Genomic DNA, 18,496 nt, shown 5'->3' on the forward strand with positions numbered 1-18,496 from the left:
CTCTTCTCACATGACTTCCTGAAAAGTAGGGTCCGGACAGTCAGATGGATGCAGTATTTCTTGACTTAGTACCACACCAATGCCAAGTAACAAAAGGCTAGCTTATGGAATAACAAAAAAAGTTCATGACTGAACTGTGTAGATGTTGGTAGGGAAGGTGTAGTATACCTGGGATGGAGAGTCACTGACAGATGTATAGGTAGCTTCAGGCATTCATTCCTCAAGGAAGTGATTTAGAAACCTTAGTGTTTACACTATACATTAATGACCTTGTAGACTACATTAACAGTAACTTCAACCTTTTAGCAGATGATCTAGTTATCTACAATGTGTTTCACAACTCATGTTTCATTCTTCTAAAGGTTGTAGAGGGGTCTTAGTAGACAAGGTTTTACACAGCAACCCATGTCTGTAAACATCATTCAATGACACCACGGAGCATCAAAGTTAAAGGTGCTGATGCCTGTAAATGTATGTATCTTCAGAGTGATTCCAGGATGACGTTACAAACATTGTAGGAAGATAGAGAAGGATAAATGTATCAATTTGTGGTAAGGGTCCATGTACCGGAAATGAACAAGTCAAAAATTACAAGTGAAAGTTGTGCTGATACCTTCGACAGTGGAATACATGAACCAGTAGTGTTGTTACTATGATCCTTGGGTAAGCAATTTTCATATCTCTAGAATGGACCAAAGCAAGGAGAACATGTCATGTAAACATGTGGTCTAAAATGTATACCTGAGGAGCTATGGCTCTGCAACGGTATTAGATGTGAATTTCCCAACCTATGCTATTGGATGTAGAATTGTAGGGTTTCCCATAATATGTTAGGTGTGCACTACATGCAGAAAATAGATACTAGGGTAATGGAGAATGTGTGGTGTGCACATGCTCTTTTTTTATGTTAGAGAAAGCCCTATTGGAAGCAGAGGCTAATTGCCTGCCAAAATCAAAGTTACATCATCCATAATGCTCTCAGAGCATGATTATCTTCACAGAGTGGTTATAGAATGATATTACTAAACTGCTGGAGCATCCAAGGAAATGTCTCTGAATTAGTATAGCTTATTGAAGGTAATACGCCCAGATAGTATTAGGAACAGCAAGTTGGTTGAAATCAGAAGTGAATGAAAATGAAATCCTAAGGTCAGATTGGAATATTTATTGTAAGGATAGGTTAGCTGCCAATGGTGGCAATGTATTTGTTGCAGTAAAGAACTCAATAATATCTAGCAAGGTTATAATGGATTCTGGATGTGAAATAATCTAGGTGAAGTTAAGGATCAAAAGTCAGTCAAGAATGGTAATCATATGGATCTATAAACTGCCTGGGTCATGGGCTGTAGTGGTAGAGCACTTCAGAGATAACTTAACAAAACATCGTTTATAATTTTCCTGATCATTCTGTTGTCATGGGGGTGACTTCATCTGGCCAGGTATAGTTTGAGAAAGTTACGCTATGAAAACTGGTGCCAGAGACAGGCATTCTTGTGACATTATTTTGAATGTCTTGTTCAAAAGTTACTTTCAGCAGATAGTTGGAGAACCAGTTAATGAAGGTAACATCTTATACCTCCTAGCAATAAACAAACCTGAACTTAATGAATTGATTAAAATACAGGAAGGTATCAGTGATCGTAAGGCTTTGATAGCATCTATGACTATGCATTTCACAAGGAGTGTTAAGAAAGGTAGGAAGATATTTTTGCTTAGGAAGAGTGACAGGATACAATTTGCAGAGTATCTGAGTAGTCAGCATCAAATATTCAGTGGTGAGGATGAAGATGTGGAGCACAAATGGAAAAAAATCAAAAGCATTGTTCAGTATGCCTTAGACAAGCATGTTATGAGCTAGGGATTAACAGATGGTAAATAACCACTCTGCTTTAAAAGCTGTGTTAGAAAACCGGTCTGTGTATAAAGAGAGCTTCATCTCAGATTTAAGGCAAAACCAAGTTGACAAACAAAAGCTGAACAAAGTGAAAATGATCGTAAGTAGAGCAATGAGAGAAGTGTTCAGTGATTTTGAAAGTAACATTTTGCTAACCAATTTGAGTAGAAACCCTAAGAGGTTTTGGTCTTACATAAAATCTGTATGCAGTTTGGTATCATCTCTTCATTCACTCAGAGATCACACTGGCACCAAAATGGAAGATAGAGAGAAGGCCAAAATACTGAATTCAGGCTTCCAAATTTTTTCACTGTGGAAGATCATAAGACAGTTCCTTCTTTCAGTCATCATATGAACATTGAAGTGGCAGATATTGAGATAGCAAATTGCATAATAGAAAAGCGATTACAATTTTTTAGTAGTGGAAAGACATCAGGACCAGATTTGATACATATAAGATTCTGCAAATGTTGTGTGAAAGATCTTGCTCTCCTTCTAGCAGCAGTTTATCATAGATCACTTAAGAAATGAAGGGTATCTAGCAACTGGAAAAAAGTGTGGGTCATTCCCATTTTCAAGAAGGGTCATAGGGCAGATGCACACAATTATAGACATATTACCACTGATGTCAGTCTGTTGTAGAATTATGGAACATTTTTTATGCTCAAGAATTATAAGAACAAAAATCCCCTCTATCAAAATAAACATGGATTTGGCAAACAGAGATCTTATGAAACTCAATTTGCTCTGTTGCTCCATGAGATCTCTAGCTCTGTAGACAATGCACTCAAGTTGATGCCACATTTCTTGATTCCAGGAAGGCATTTGACACTGTCTCACACTGCTGTTTACTGAAAAAATTATGAGCTTACGAAGTATTGGATCACTTTTGCAACTGGATTCAAGAACACCATGCAGATAGAACTCAATATGTCACTCTTCATGGAACAAAATTGACAGATATAAAGGTAATTTCTGGAATACACCAAGATAATGTTGTTTACAATCTATATAAATGACCTAGTAGAAAGTGTCAGACACTGATTAAGACTGTTCACATATGATGTGATTACCTATAACAAAGATGCAATGCCTGAAGACAATACTGATTTGCAGAATGACCTGTAGAGGATTGCTGAATGATGCAGGCACTAGCCATTGACCTTGAATGTAAAGAAATATAACACATTGTGCATAAATAGGAAAAGAAAGCCACAACTCTGCAACTACACAATTGATCAGAAACTTTTTGAAACAGTTCTACCATTAAACATCTAGAAGTACCATAACTATACAGAGCTACCTTAAATGGAATGACCACTTAAAAGAAGTTGTAGCAAAAGCATATGCCAGGCAGATTCATAGGAAGAATCTTAAAGAAACACAACTCACCTACAGAGGAAGTGGCTTATAAGGCACATGTTTATTCATTCTTGAGTATTATTCATCAACATGGGATCCTTACCAGACAGGAATGATAGAAGAGATAGAGAACACCCAATGAAGAGCAGTAAGTTTCATCATGGGATTGTTTGCTCACTGTGAGAGTGTTACTGAGATGTTCAACAAACCCCACTGGCAGATGTTACAAGAAAGACATTGTGCAGCAGATCATTACTATTGAAATTTTGAGAAAGCACTTTCCGGGAACAGTTGGACAACATATTACTCCTTCGTCATACATCTCATGTTATCTCCTCCACAACAAGAAAATTCGAGAAATTAGAGTCAATAAAGAGGCTTACCAACAATCGTTCTTGCCATGCACCATTCATGAGTGATGAACAGAAATCCATCCTTTTCATAATATTTTCATTATTCCACCTTGTATTTTCCATTGTTTGGCACTGGTTATAATTTAACAAGAACTTCATTACTACAGTCTTGTCCTTATTCAGTGTACACTTATTCACTGTTAGCTGTTCTATGATTAGTTCAGAGTTCTATTTATTGCTTTGTAAGGCTATCTATTCAGCACATCCCCTACTAATAAATGACATATCGTCATAACAGTTCTCTAGGTTTGTGTTTTGTGGTTGTGTTATGACATCAATAAGTATAAGAAATAAAAATTGTCATAGAGTACTCCCCTGGGGGACTCCACAGTGGAGATATTTGTATGCTAAGAGTACTGTTACGATTTTACTTTCATTCGTACAACACAATTTAGTACAGTCTTCTATCTCGGAGATACAGAGATATGTACATAAGAAGCTTTATGCGACTTCTCTGATACCATAAGTTTCTAATTTGGATAAAAGTATTGCATAATTCATAGAATGAAAGGCCTTGAACAAATCTAGACAAAACCCAATGGCTTTGTTTCTTTTATCCAGTCTGTTTAGCAGTCATGGAAAAAGTTTGCTATTGCTGTTATTGTGGGTTGCCTTTTTTGAGACCTGCACTGCAAATTGTTTAATAGCTTGTATTTATAGAAGAAAGAATCCATTTTGGGCTAGAATTACTCTTTAAAACAGTTTGCGAAGGGCTGAAGTCAATGAAATTGACCTGTATTTATTTAACTCTGTGGTTGCTCCCTTTTTGTATACTGGTTGTATCTCAGTAAGGCGAGCTGAACTGTTTATTATATATTTTATTGGTTTTATTAATTTTTTTTTTCATTCCTCAAGTAATGTACATGATATCCAGCCACTAGATGCTTTTATTGTGAGTTTTGGGTTAATTTTCATTACCTCGTATTCTGTTACGCTCCTTAGGAAAAATGAATATTCATTTTCACTGAGTTTATTTGTAGTGTTGGTTCAATTTCTTCTTTGAATGTTTATGAGGGCCTCATATACTGTCTTTGGCTCACTCACCAGCATCTCATTTTCTTCTAGTGCTATATTACTACAACTTGGGTTATCTTTATTTTTACATTCTTGGTTTACTACACTTCAAGCTGTTTTACTAACATTACTGGATTCGCTTATCTGTTCAGCATAATATTGTGCTTTTAGAGTCAACAGGGATTCCCTGTATGGTTTTCTGTGTTTTTGTACTTTGTTAGTAATCAGTGTACAAAGGAGATAAAAATGATGCAACCCATCCTACAATTTTGGACAGATATGTCAGATCCACATCAGATAGGTTAAACAAGCGATACTGAATGTTTACAGCAAAGGGCTCATTTGTTTGACTTACAAGAGGATGTTACAGAAATGCTGAGACACCTGAACTGGTAGACACTTGAAGTCAGATGCAGTAGCTCACTTGTTTTCATCTAACAATGAGAGGTAATATTCCCATGTGTATTATATACAAAAGTTGTCATTGTAGTTAAATGTAATATACCAATTTCTGATCCATGGGTCTTCCTTAAATGGAAGTACTTTAAATTGGTTGAATATTTAAGAAGTGCTGTGCAAGATCAGGCTGTGCTACAATAGGTCCATATGAAATTCTACATCCAGCATTGCCTGTCCAGAATCACCTTATTACATGTATCAGTGTCTATGGACAACATTAGAGCACTTAATGGACAAGTACACTAATAAAAATATGGACTGAACCAGAGTTACATGCCTGGTGCATTATGGCAGACGTTAGGGGGATCACTTCCTTTACTCTGCTGATAATGAGACAGTAATTTGCAGCACTATTACATTGTTACTGTTTAATAATGTGCCACTCATATTGTGTCAAAATTATGTTTGAAAGCTCTTCCCAATAAAAAATACTATAGTGTAAAAAAAAAAAAAAAAAAAAAAAAAAAAAAAAAAAAAAAAAAAAAAAAAAAAAAAGAAAGAAAGAAAGAAAGAAAAAATTGATGTGATAAAACAATTGCTCAAATAATTAAGGGATAAGAAAATTTAACAGTCATGGGGGATTGGAATTCGATAATAGCAAATGGAAGAGAAGGAATAGTGGTAGGTGAATATGGACTGGGGGTAAGGAATGAAAGAGGAAGCTGCCTGGTAGAATTTTGCACAGAGCATAACTTCATCTCATCACTAACTCTTGGTTTAAGAATCATGACGGAAGGTTGTATACATGGAAATGATCTGGAGACACTGGAAGGTTTCAGATTGATTATATAACGGTAAGACAAAGATTTAGGAACTAGGTTTTAAACTGTAAGACATTTCCAGGGGCAGATGTGGTCTCAGACCACAATTTATTGGTTATGAACTGTAGGTTAATACTGAAGAAACTGCAGAAAGGTAGGAATTTAAGGAGATGGGACCTGGATAAACTGAAAGAACTAGAAGTTGTAGAGAGGATCAGAGGGAGCATTAGGTAACAATTGACAAGAACAGTGGAAACTAATACAGTGCAAGAAGAATGAATAGCTTTGAGAGATGAAATAGTGAAGGCAGCAGAGGATCAAGTAGGTAAAAAGTTGAGGGCTAATAGAAGTCCTTGAGTAACACAAGAGATACTGAATTTAATTGATGAAAGGAGGAAATATAAAATGTAAATCAAGCAGGTGAAAAGAAATACAAACGTCTCAAAAATGAGATTGACAGGAAGTGCAAAATGGCTAAGTGGGAACGGTTAGAGAACAAATGTAAGGATGTGGAAGCATATATCACTAGGGATAAGATACGATGCCGCCTACAGAAAAATTAAAGAGACCTTTGGAGAAAAGAGAACCAGCCGTATGCATATCAAGAGTCAGATGGTAAATCAATGCTAAACAAACACGGGAAAGCCAAAAGGTGGAAGGAGTATACAGAGAGTCTATACAAGGGCAATGTACTTGAGGGCAATATTATGGAAAATGAAGAGAATGTAGATGAAGATGATGTGGGGAATATGATACTGCATGAAGCATTTGACAGAGCACTGAAAGACCTAATTGGAAACAAGGCCCCAGGAGTAGACAACATTCCATTAGAACTACTGATAGCCTCAGGAGAGCCAGCCATGACTAAACTTATCCATCTGGTGAGCAAGATATATGAGACAGATGAAATACTCTCAGACTTCAAGAAGAATATAATAACTCCAATTCCAAAGAAAGCAGGTGTTGACAGGTGTGAAAATTACCAGACTATCACTTTGATAAGTCATGGTTGCAAAATACTAACATGAATTCTTTACAGATGAATAGAAAAACTGGAAGAAACCAACCTCAGGGAAGATAAGTTTGGAATCTGTATAAATGTGGGAATACTTCAACCAATACTGACTCTACAACTTATCTTAGAAGTTAGATAAGAAAAAGCAAACCTATGTTTATAGCATTTGTAGACTCAGAGAAAGCCTTTGACATTGTTGACTGGAATGTTACCTTCTAAATTCTGAAAGTGGCAGGGGTAAAATACAGGGAGCGAAATGCTTTATACAATTTGTGCAGAGACCAGATAGCAGTTACAAGAGTCGAGGGTCAAAAAAGGGAAGCAATGGTTGAGAAGGGAGTGAGACAAGGTTGTAGACTATCCCAGATGTTACACAATCTGTATATTGAACAAGCAGTAAAGGAAACCAAAGAAAAATTTGGAGTAGGAATTAAAATCCAGGGAGAAGAAATCAAAACCTTGAGGTTTGCCGATGACATTGTAATTCTGTCAGAGACAGCAAAGGACTTGGAAGAACAGTTGAATGGAATGGACAATGTCTTGAAAGGAGGATATAAGATGAACATCAACAAAAGCAAAACGAGAATAATGGAATGTAATCAAAATAAATCTGGAGATGCTGAGGTAATTATATTAGGAAATCAGACACTTAAAGTTGTAGATGAGTTTTGCTGTTTTGGAAGCAAAATAACTGTTGATGGTTGAGGTAGGGAGGATATATAATGACAATGGCAAGAAAGGCATTTTAGAAGAAGAGAAATTTGTTAACATGGAGTGTAGATTTAAGTGTTAGGAAGTCCTTTCTGAAAAGATTTGTATGGATGTGAAACATGGATGATAAACAATTTAGACACGAACAAAATATAAGGTTTTGAAATTTGATGCTACACAAGAATGCTGAAGATTAGGTGGGTAAATCATGTAACTAATGAGGAGGTACTGAATAGAATTGGGGAGAAGAAGAATTTGTGGCAGAATTTGACTAGAAGAAGGGATCAGTTGGTAGAACATGTTCTGAGGCATCAAGGGTTCACCAGTTTAGTACTGGAGGGGAGTCTGGAGGGTAAAAATCGTAGAGGGAGACCAAGAGATGAATGCACTCAGCAGATTCAGAAGGATGTATGTTGCAGTAGCTACTCAGAGATGAAGATGCTTGCACAGGATAGAGTAGAATGGGAGCTGCATCAGACGAGTCTTCGGACTGAAGACCACAACAACACGTGTATACACACAGACATTATTTGTATTTTTCCCATCAGCAGAAAGCGGGATGAAAGGAACAGAATATATGGGCAGTTAACAAGCTGATTTACTGTGAATAGGTCACCTCCTAATCATACTGACATACAAAACAGGAGAAAGACAACCACTAACTATGGGAAACTGATATATGGGCACATAGAAACACATAACACAAATGTATTCAGGACCTTTCAAGCTCCAGCTCTTTTTCTAGTAAAGAGGCTGGCTTCAGCTACCAGAGACTGTGGTCATGAGTGTGTGAGTTGCATTTGTGTGTGTGTGTGTGTATGTGTGTGTGTGTGTGTGTGTGTGTGTGTGTTTGTCATCTATTTTTGACAAATGCCTTGTTGGCTGAAAGCATATTTTGTGACAGTCTTTTTGTTGTTGTCTGTCTGCGATGCAGCATCTCTGTTTATTCGTACCTAACTGGAAGAGTGCAGAAAGTTGAAATAAGTAGTTCTCGTAACATGCAAAAATCAGCACATTCCTCAAACTGGGGAACTATCAAGAATGGGGTTCCACAAGGGTCAGTCTTGGGTCCTTTGTTGTTCTTATTATATATTAATGTCTTGCCATTCTATATTCATGAAGAGGCAAAGTTAGTTCTCTTTGCTGATGATACAAGTATAGTAATCACACCTGAGAAACAAGAATTAACTGATGAAATTGTCAATACTGTCTTTCAGAAAATTACTAAGTGGTTCCTTGTAAACGGACTCTCACTGAATTTTGATAAGACACAGTGCATACAGTTCTGTACTGTGAATGGTATGACGCCATTAATAAATATAGACCTTAATCAGAAGCATATAGCTAAGGTAGAATATTCCAAATTTTTAGGTATGTCCATTGATGAGAGATTAAATTGGAAGAAACACATTGATGATCTACTGAAACGTTTGAGTTCAGCTACTTATGCAATAAGGGTCATTGCAAATTTTGGTGATAAACATCTTAGTAAATTAGCTTACTACGCCTATTTTCACTCATTGCTTTCATATGGCATCATATTTTGGGGTAATTCATCACTGAGGAATAAAGCATTTATTGCACAAAAGCGTGTAATCAGAATAATAGCTGGAGTCCACCCAAGATCATCCTGCAGACATTTATTTAAGGATCTAGGGATATTCACAGTAGCTTCTCAGTATATATACTCTCTTATGAAATTTGTTATTAACAACCAAACCCAATTCAAAAGTAATAGCAGTGTGCATAACTACAATACTAGGAGAAAGGACGATCTTCACTATTCAAGATTAAATCTAACTTTGGCACAGAAAGGGGTGAATTATACTGGCACTAAAGTCTTTGGTCACTTACCAAATAGTATCAAAAGTCTGACAGATAACCAACAAGTATTTAAGAAGAAATTAAAAGAATTTCTGAATGACAACTCCTTCTACTCCATAGAGGAATTTTTAGATATAAATTAAGAAAAAAAAAGAAAAAAAATATTAAAAAAATAAAAAATAAAAAAAATAAAAAATAAAGAAAAAAACACAAAAAAATAAAGTTGTTATATTAACTTAAGTATGTTGTTAAATTAACCTAATTATGTCATGTATTGGAAAATTCGACTTGTTCCACATCATTACGAAATATCGTATTCATGATCCATGGAACTAGTATTAATCTAATCTAATCTAATCTAATCTAATTTGATGAGTAGCATCTATCCTTTTCACAATATTATTAGAAAGTATACAAAAGCACACAGAAACCACAATTCACAATGCTGCAGCCACAGCAGTGCACTTTTGAGTGTCTGTGTGATTTTGTTTGTGTATCTGTTTACTTTCCACTATAAAAAGAACCATTGATCAAAATCTAGTGAACTGTTTTCTGTTGCATGTTTCTGTGTGCCATACACCAGTCAGTTATATGGGAGTGGTTGCCTTTCCCTTATTTTATGTCTTTTCATATCCATGAATTTCCATTACTGCTATACAAAACTGACATTATGTATTACGTGGTATTTAACTGGATTAGAAGACTACATTAAAGTAAAAATTTCCAGGGAAAAGATTCTGGAAACTCAATAGCTGTTTTAAAGCAATTGGAACTTCTATAGCAGTGTCAAAGAGTATGACATCAAGTGCATAACTGGAAATGGCCCTCACTCTTCTGTGAAGACTGTGTTACTTTTCATGTGGTATGACATTTTCTACATGAAATATCTTATGGAAATCATCATGAAATCACTTGCTGCTGAATTTAGTGATCTGTTCATGACCATATAAAGCATAGAAATTAATGTTTACCTAATTTTGTAAAAACAGAGATGAAAAAATAACCTTAAATTATGGAGTCACTTCACCCCTTCCAGTCCTTCCAGTAACTATTGAAAAAGTGGTCTGAACTGCTTAGCAGTTTCTTTTTTAAGAGCTGTTATACTGATGCTCAGCACTGAGCAAGTCTCCATATTTGATACTTATTCATGAACTAAATGTGAGTTATTTTACTTGACTATAAACTTAGCTGACTTGGCCTTCTACCTTACTCCTTTTTTATATCCCAATTTTTCTGCAGGTACAACTTCATTATGGTAATATGTATTGTAAAGGAACCATTCATACTGGTTTTGTCAGTGCATAGTTCAATGTTATAGTGCTTGCCAGACCACAGTTTTAACACTTTTTATGAACAGTCAGCTCATTTTCTTTTTTTAAGTAGTATACTTGCTATAAATATTTAATTTTTATTGTATTTTTACCTTTGTTGTACAGTACCCAGTTGACAAGAGAAGTTGCAGCACTTGCAGCTGGTGCTAGGGTCAGCAGAACAGTCATGGTGAGAAGGTTGTGCCTACAAACAACCACAGAGTTTGGTAACAGCAGCTTCAGCACGGGATAGCAGCAGGATGGCAGTTCAGCCAAGAACAGATTCAAAGTCAGTGATAAAGATGGCTCACCAGCATCAGCATTAGCTCCCAGCCAAGGAGAAGTTTGCACCAGCATCCAGTAGCTCCAACTACATAAGAGCCTACAACCAAATGGAATGGTTATTTTCCCATATCTCATTTTTTACTTGCACGAGGAAAATATTTCTCATTTTAAATGAAACATATTCTTCACAATTCATTTGTGACAGAACAAAGAATGGCAGAACAGAAATGAATAAACCTCAGCTAGAACATGTCTTCATATCAGATTAATTAGTAGTCTGCAAACAAAACAAGTCATACATTTCAGTCTAAATAGCAACAGTAGATTTATAAAAAAACACTTTATTCCTTCTATGGAGGGTTGTCTAAGTCTAAACTCATTTATGTATTTAAGTGGGTCATTGTTTCTTCCTCTTCACCTACCTACCTACCTACACACACACACACACACACACACACACTAAAAAAATCATCTTTGCATTTACTTTGTAAGTATATATGCCTTTGACTCAAACACATATCTATAGTTTTCTACATTTCTTCACACTGAATTTCATACATTGCGTGAACCAAAAATAAATAAATTAATGAAAATAGTTTTAATGTGCCAAGTAGCAAGTTATTTGAAACATTTTTATTAAATTAAGTATTGATTTTTTAACACCACTGTTGCTAGAGTTCTGAATTTTATACCACATAAGCAAAAAATATCCACATAAATTTCTGCAAATGCCGTTGCACAATCTATCTCCATACAGGTGGTGGTAAGATCATGTATTTGTGTTCAGTGTTTGTGAATCATAGCATTACGAAATTCAGGAGGAAATGTATGTTATTAATGTTACAGAGCATGACATTTGATTTATCATAACCTGTGGCTGCTCGTGTTCAAAAAACTGTTGTACCATGATTCACAGGGTATATACACATCATTTACAATATTGTGCTCTTTTATAATGTAAACTGAGAAGTCCTACAAAAAAATCTGGATAGAAGATGCAGCTTTCATAATTAATAGGGGGATTAATGCTTGCTGTGTCCATGGAATTAAAAACTCTGCATTTGTCTCCTGGGACATGCTAAATGGCAAGCATCTTAAGGAGCTTAGTCTTTGTTGTCTAGATACAGGTTTGGTGAACCTGGAAATCCTGCATTGGGAACTGGTGAGTGCAAACATTCCACTGTAACCATAAGCTCTGGACAGGGTGGATTCCCCATCTGCTTGTCAGATGTCCATGAGGCCTACTACATGAAATAAAAACGATCCTAACTGGTAGAATGAGGGGGGAGGTTGAGTGGTTTTAACAGCCCAACTTATTCATAGTTGATAGTTCAGCTGTCTTGGACACACATTGGTACAATCTAAGATACAAGTAGATAATGTTAAGATAACAATAGTAAGCTGCCAGAAGACGTTTTTAATTATAAAGAGAGAGGAAGATACATAGCAGAAGTTGTCACCTTCTTGTATTCAGAAGGCTTTTTGGTACAGAGGAACCTTGAAGTTAGTGAAATGCACCTGAGATGGCACACTGAATGTGGAAATTGCTGCTGCACATCAAGCAGCACTGGTGAAGAAAGTGAAATGACTTGATCAGTACACAATCATGACACAGCAAATTTTAGGAAAAATATTGTGACTTGCAGTGACATAATGGACCTAGATGCCAGTGAATTATAGGAGGAACTGGAGACTGATGGAGTGATTGATACATGTAGCATCATGAAAAAAAGATAATGGGTACCTGAGAAAAAGACTATTGTATTGACATTTAGTACATTCCTGTTCTTCCTGAATATATAACAAGAGGTTTTACCCATTTAAAAGTCCAGTCTTACATACCAAACCCTTGTGTTTTATATTATAGCACTTTTGACACACTATTAAAGTATCTAAGGATCAGGCAAGCTGCAGGAATTGTGGCAAAGCTGTTCATGAATTTGTCACCAAATGTAAATTTCTGCCTTCATGAAAATTTTGGTGGGAGCCATACCATTTTGAGTCAAGATGCTACTGTTAGTTTGGGGACAAGAAAATTCAGGAAACTGAAATACAACTTCTGACAATAAAGTTTGGTGAATCATCCTGTAACATTAATGTAGATGAACTATGAACTACAGTTACCTTACTGTCCTTCGAAATAGTCACCTCCTGTAACCATGCACCCCTGGGCTCTGTGATACATTTCCTGGAAATTTTGCACAAAGTCTTCCTTTGGGATGGTGTTCAAAAGCCACATCACATTTCATTGTATGTCAGGAATATCATCAACTCTCTTTCTGTTCAAAGCGGGTTTGAGGTGAGGGAATAGGAAGAAGTCTGGAGGATTGAGATCCGGTGAGTATGGTGGATGTTCATGTTGCACCAACCCCTTTTTTGCCAGGAAATGTTTGATGATATTGGCTGTGTGTGGGTGAGTGTTGTTGTGAACAAAAAACCAGGAACCTTATTGTGTGTATGTTGCATAGATGTTGCATGAAATGGGTCAAAATTTCAATGCACCGTGCCGTGTTCAATGTCATTCCTTCAGGTAGAAATTCCTTGTGGACAATGCCTTGACTACCGAAAAAGGTGATGAGCATTGTTTTGATGCATTATTTCTTGGCTCTGACCTTCTTCCAATGAGGTTATGTTGGAGAATGCCATTCCATGCTTTGCCATTTCGCTTCAGGGTTGTACCGGAGACACCAGGTCTCACCCTTAGTGACAATATGGTTCAAGAAACTGGATGTTGCATCCACTGTTTCAACAAAGTCCTGTGAAACCTCTAAACGTGCCTGCTTCTGATCATCATTTAAGTGATGTGGCACAAGACAACAACGTGTTTTCCTCTTTCTTAACTCCTAGGTAAGGATTTGTTGCACGGATTCATGGTTCATTTGCAGTTCATCCGCTATCATGTGCACACTTAATTGCCAGTCATTTGTGAGTAATGTCCTCACTTTCTCAATGTTTTTGTCACTGACAGCAGTTGCTGGTCATCTGCTATGGGCATAGTCAGAAACACTTTTTCCGGCATCCTCAAAAATGGGCAAACCACTCATACACACACTTCATGGAAGGTGCTTGATCCCCAGAAACACGTACCAGCATTGCATGCGTTTTTTTGATGTCTTGCCAAGCTTAAAACAAAACTTTAAATTGATCCTTTGCTCAATAATTGTCCTGTTCTCAGTTCAAAACCAACACACTAAACAAGCACTTTGTCCAGCAGGTCTAATACGGAACACACACAATGCTAACTGAGCTAGGGGCAGGTTGTCAACACTGGCTGCTATGCAGATGCAGTGTTGCCCGATCGACCGTTCGGACTTCATTTATCAAACTGTACTGTCAGAAGTTGTAATAAATGGGTTTCACACAGCTAAGCAAAATGCATGTATAAGACACCTAATCTTACAACTATATTTGCAGCAACAATGGAAAAGCTGGTACAGAATGTTAGCATATCAACACAAATCAAGATTAGTAATGAAAAAGAAAACAGCAGCTGCAAAAGCACTTATGAGGTGCAATGACCCCAAAGCAACCACACCTCCTCCAAGCAGCTAACAACGACCACTCTTACAATTACTGCACAGCAAACCACAACTACACAAAGAATGGACACAGACAAAGCTACTAGCATCTGTATGACAGTTAAATCTCCACCGTCATCACCAAAAGTTATGCAAGGTACAATAAGACAGATATTTATATATGAGATGAAGTCCAAATGTGTTGGAACACTAAACTCTAGTTTTATTTCATGGGTCTGATGACATTTCAGCAGATGCTATGGACTGCAAAGTCTGTCTAGCAGCATCACTGAGCTCCTTACTGAATCTACAATCACCAATGCCCGAGAAAAGGAAATAGGAGTAACCTGCTAAATTACAGACCCATATCACTAACATAAATCTACAATAGGACTTTGGACCATTTACTGTTTGAACATTATGAGGTCTTTCAAAGAAAATAATTTATTGACAAACAGTCAACATGGATTCAGAAAGTATCATTCTTGCCAAACAAAACTAGCTCTTTATTCTCAAATAATGAGAGCTGTTGACAGGGCATGTAAAATTAATCGCTTATTTTTAGATTTCCAGAAAGCTTCTGTCACTCTACCTCACAAGTGACTTCTAATTGCATGCCTATGGACTGTCATCTCAGTTGTGTGACTGGATTTGTGATTTCCTGTCAGAAGGGTCACAGTTTGTAGTAACTAATGGAAAGTCATCAAGTAAAACAGAAGTTATATCTGGCATTCCCAAGAAAGTGTTATGGGCCCTGTGCTGTTCCTGAGCTACATAAATGATTTAGGAGACAATGTGAGTAGCATTCTTAGCTTGTTCACAGATGATGCTGTCATTTACCATCTTATAAAGTCATCAGATGATCAAAACCCTGACTACATAATGAAAAGTGTGAAGTCATCAACACTAGTACCAAAAGGAATCTACTATATTTCAATTACATGATACATCACACAAATCTGAAGGCTTTAAATTCAACTAAATACTTACGGATTACAGTTACGAATAACTTAAGCTGGAACGATCTCACAGATAATGTAGTGGGTAAAGCAAATCAAAGATTATGATTTATGGGCAGAACATGGAGAAAATGCAACAGGTCTAAAGAGACTGCTTACATTATGCTTGTATGTCCTCTCATACAAGGACAGCTTGATTTATACTGCTACAAAATAGGAGAGAGTGCGGCATGGGTATGATTAATGAATTAGAGTGGCAATCATTAAAACAAAGGTGCTTTTCATTGTGGTAGGACCTTCTCATCAAATTTCGATCACCAACTTTCTCCTGAGAATGTGAAAATATTTTGTTGGTGCCCACCTACATTGAAGGGAATGATCATCATAATAAAATAAGAGAAATCTTTTCACACAGAAAGATTTAAGTGTTTGTTTTTCCTGCATGCTGTTTGAGAGTGGAATGATAGAGAAATAGCTTGAAGATGGCTTGATGGACCCTCTATGAGGCATTTATTTGTGAATTGCACAGTAATCATGCAGATGTAGATGTAGGTCCCTGAAGCCAGCAAAAATGTAAGGGGAAAGACAAAAACAAACATCTCTTTCAAAAGGATACCTCTACTGCCAGCCAGATTCCAGTTTCTGTCACTACCATGCAGCCACGAGAGGGGTCAGTTATATGTCAGGTCTAATAATTTTATCCTATAACTGCTTCTTCTCCATGTAAGAAATGGACTCAGCACTGTCTGATGTTCATAATACTACACCCAGTCATGACTGAGTCCAACACAAGATGCTTCCCAAATGGAATTAAAAAAAAAAAACCTACTAACATACAGAACAAATAATAACCAAGAGATCAATATAGTAGACTGGACAATTTCTCAGAAGATGGAGGGAGGCAGTTTTCATGCCTGTCCTAAACCAAGGAAATGATTTTACATGCCCCAGTGCCCCAGTGGTTACAAAAGTATTGCCGTAACAAGCTGTCTAGTATATTATGCAGGTATTCAGCTGTATTTTCAGATAAACCAGGGAATTAACTTTCATGGTACACAGCTCGGCTTTTGGAAGGCCAAGTCAACTACAACAGCAGTACTTGATTTAGTTGCAAATATAAGTCAGGGATTTGAAGGCAAAGAGTCTATAGAACTGGTACTCAGTGACCTCAATAAGGCACTTGTTTGTATCCCACATAAGACCCTGCTCAGCTAGCTAAAATCATATGGTGTTGGGGGGAACTATTCTACAAACTCCTCTCAAATACTACCTAAATAACAGACTGTATCAGTGCAAGAAGCAGAATCAGGTGAAATGAAGTTAAAACATAGTGTGCCACAGGGTTCCATAATAGGGCTCCTGTTGTACTCAGTGGGCACATTTTGCAGTATGCAGATGACACAACTTTATTCCCAAAAGGGGAGAATGCACTTCAAGCTGTTCAACAAGCAGAAGTCCTATTCAGTGAGGCCAAGGCCTGGTGCATCATGAGCAAGAGGAAACTTGATGAAGACAACACAGAATATGATATGCAGCCTACGTGATACTGGAACACCGGGTGACACAGCAACTGTTAAGTTTCTGGGCTTTTCATTGATACCAAGTTAACCTCACAACAGCATGCTAAAGACATATGTTCCAAATTCTCATGGGTCCCATACTTCTTGAGGAAACTAAAAAGTGTTATACCACACCAGTACTTATTAATGATATACTATGCAATGTTCCACAGCTACATCAGCTATAGGCTGTTACTGTGGGGTCATTCTGTAGACTGAAGAATGTGCTTTTATTACAAAAGAACTGACCTAGACTGTTTTCAGCCAATACACTTTCAACTGCCTTGTTCACAGGAAGGCAAATCATGAGACACACAGAAAGAGAAACGAAGTTCATCAATACAGCACTCACTATAAAGACAGTATATGTGGATTAAATAAAACACAGAACAGCTTCCCATTGGTGGCCATAAAATTACAAAAACTCTACCTAAGGATATTAACAGTTGAACAATTTAGGACTAAAATTTTGTATATAGTAAATGGGCAACATTTGTGCAGTATAGAATCTCTGCTATTTTACTACATGATTTTCTTATTATGATATTGTATATCGTAATCTATCTCTTAAATATCAAACTGCAATTTTTTAATAATTTTAATGTGGTAATATTATTGCAAAATTGACGCTGTCTGTCCAGTCATGGGTGCTGAATGACAAAGAACTGGTAATAAAGGTAGTAGAGTAATAACCGTGGAAAGAGTAGAACATATGGTAGCTGTAGAATAGTCTGGAGCACAACGCAGATGAAAGAGAAATTTCACTCGGTTATGCTTGTACAGAAGCTAAAAAATGTTTGAAAAAAAAAAAAAAACTGAAATTTTATCAACTGGGAAAAGCTAATGTGAACATCAAACAAAGTAATTAAAAGGTTAGTTTTAGCATATAATCAAACCTTAATGCATTTACAGTGAAAATGGGCCTCAGCTCAAATCAAAAAGATGGAAAAACTTTGTAGACAAACAGGGCATCCTTCAGATATGGATACGGAATTATAAACCCACTATGAATCCTGTGGTGTAAACGTTGTGGGAATTAAGCCATATATTTTCAACATATTGTGGACAGTAACATCAAGTGGGGTTGAATATAGTAGAAGAATTTGAAACCCTTTGATGGATGACAGTACTGCATTTCCTCCTTGCTAGGTGTTATTTGGAGAAGAGCCAGATATTTTTCAACAACATGTAGAGTTCTGGAAAGTGTAGTGAAATTGTGGGAAGAGCCAACTAAAGCAGCAAAACAAATGGAAAAAAAGGTAAAGACACATACATCAAAGAAAAAAAAAAGATTATCAAATTCCAGCAGTATTATAAAGGGTATTTCAAGATTACAGGCACAGTACATCCCAATGCTGTTACAATCAAATGTGCAGGCTCTGGGAAATACTATGAACTGTAACACCTAAAAA

The 18,496-nt window shown here is 36.7% G+C and overlaps 1 protein-coding gene across 1 annotated transcript in view; it reads right to left on the reverse strand.

Annotated features, from left to right (window-relative positions):
• LOC124803011 (solute carrier family 22 member 1-like) overlaps positions 1-18,496 on the reverse strand; it is a 246,191-nt gene that overhangs the window by 20,330 nt on the left and 207,365 nt on the right. Inside the window, exon 8 of the mRNA XM_047264117.1 lies at positions 10,877-11,145. Within this exon, the coding sequence (XP_047120073.1) occupies positions 10,877-11,145 (269 nt within the window). The remainder of the gene's footprint in view (positions 1-10,876; positions 11,146-18,496) is intronic.

This window comes from Schistocerca piceifrons, chromosome 6 (assembly GCF_021461385.2).
Source record: "Schistocerca piceifrons isolate TAMUIC-IGC-003096 chromosome 6, iqSchPice1.1, whole genome shotgun sequence".
NCBI classification, from domain to species: Eukaryota; Metazoa; Arthropoda; class Insecta; order Orthoptera; family Acrididae; genus Schistocerca; species Schistocerca piceifrons.